Below are 518 nucleotides of genomic sequence, written 5' to 3' on the forward strand. Positions count from 1 at the left end.
AAGAGCTATTATTATAATAATCTTTCTTTGGTCTTGTTCTTTCTTACAGCTTCATCTGGCTTATCAAGAGGTGAGATCCATATCAGTGTACTGCCATCTATTGATTTCAATGATTTTTTTTTCATTGGGTGCCAACATGTTGCATTACTTTCCTCAGAGCTCTCACTAAAGTATACTGCGCCTATCCATTGTGGTGTTCCACAGGGATCCATTCTTGGCCCTCTTTTGTTTTCCCTCCACATGCTCCCTTTAAGCTTAATACTCCAGAAACATAACATACATTTTCATTGTTTCGCTGACGACCTCCAGCTATATCTTCCAATCAAACCAGGAAAGGACTCTTCATTAGATCATCTTTTTTATGCCTTAATGAAGTCAAGACCTGGATGACAAATAAGCTGCTGCTACTAGCAAACCTATGCTGTCAGGTCACATATTTAGTATTTTAGTATTAGTATTTAGTATTAAACACAATTTTATATTTAATATAATTAAAAATGACTTGAAAACCACAAAAA

At 35.1% G+C, this 518-nt stretch overlaps 1 protein-coding gene across 1 annotated transcript in view; it reads left to right on the top strand.

Moving 5' to 3' along the window:
• Nucleotides 1-16: 16 nt before the first annotated feature.
• Nucleotides 17-518, top strand: part of LOC107579051 (collagen alpha-2(VI) chain-like) — a gene marked incomplete at both ends in the record, with an annotated part of 5,146 nt that continues 4,644 nt past the window's right edge. Inside the window, one exon of the mRNA XM_016264934.1 lies at nucleotides 17-70. Coding sequence (XP_016120420.1) covers nucleotides 17-70 — 54 coding nt within the window. The remainder of the gene's footprint in view (nucleotides 71-518) is intronic.

Source organism: Sinocyclocheilus grahami, unplaced genomic scaffold (genome assembly GCF_001515645.1).
Source record: "Sinocyclocheilus grahami isolate Dianchi unplaced genomic scaffold, SAMN03320097.WGS_v1.1 scaffold13793.1, whole genome shotgun sequence".
Taxonomy (NCBI): Eukaryota; Metazoa; Chordata; class Actinopteri; order Cypriniformes; family Cyprinidae; genus Sinocyclocheilus; species Sinocyclocheilus grahami.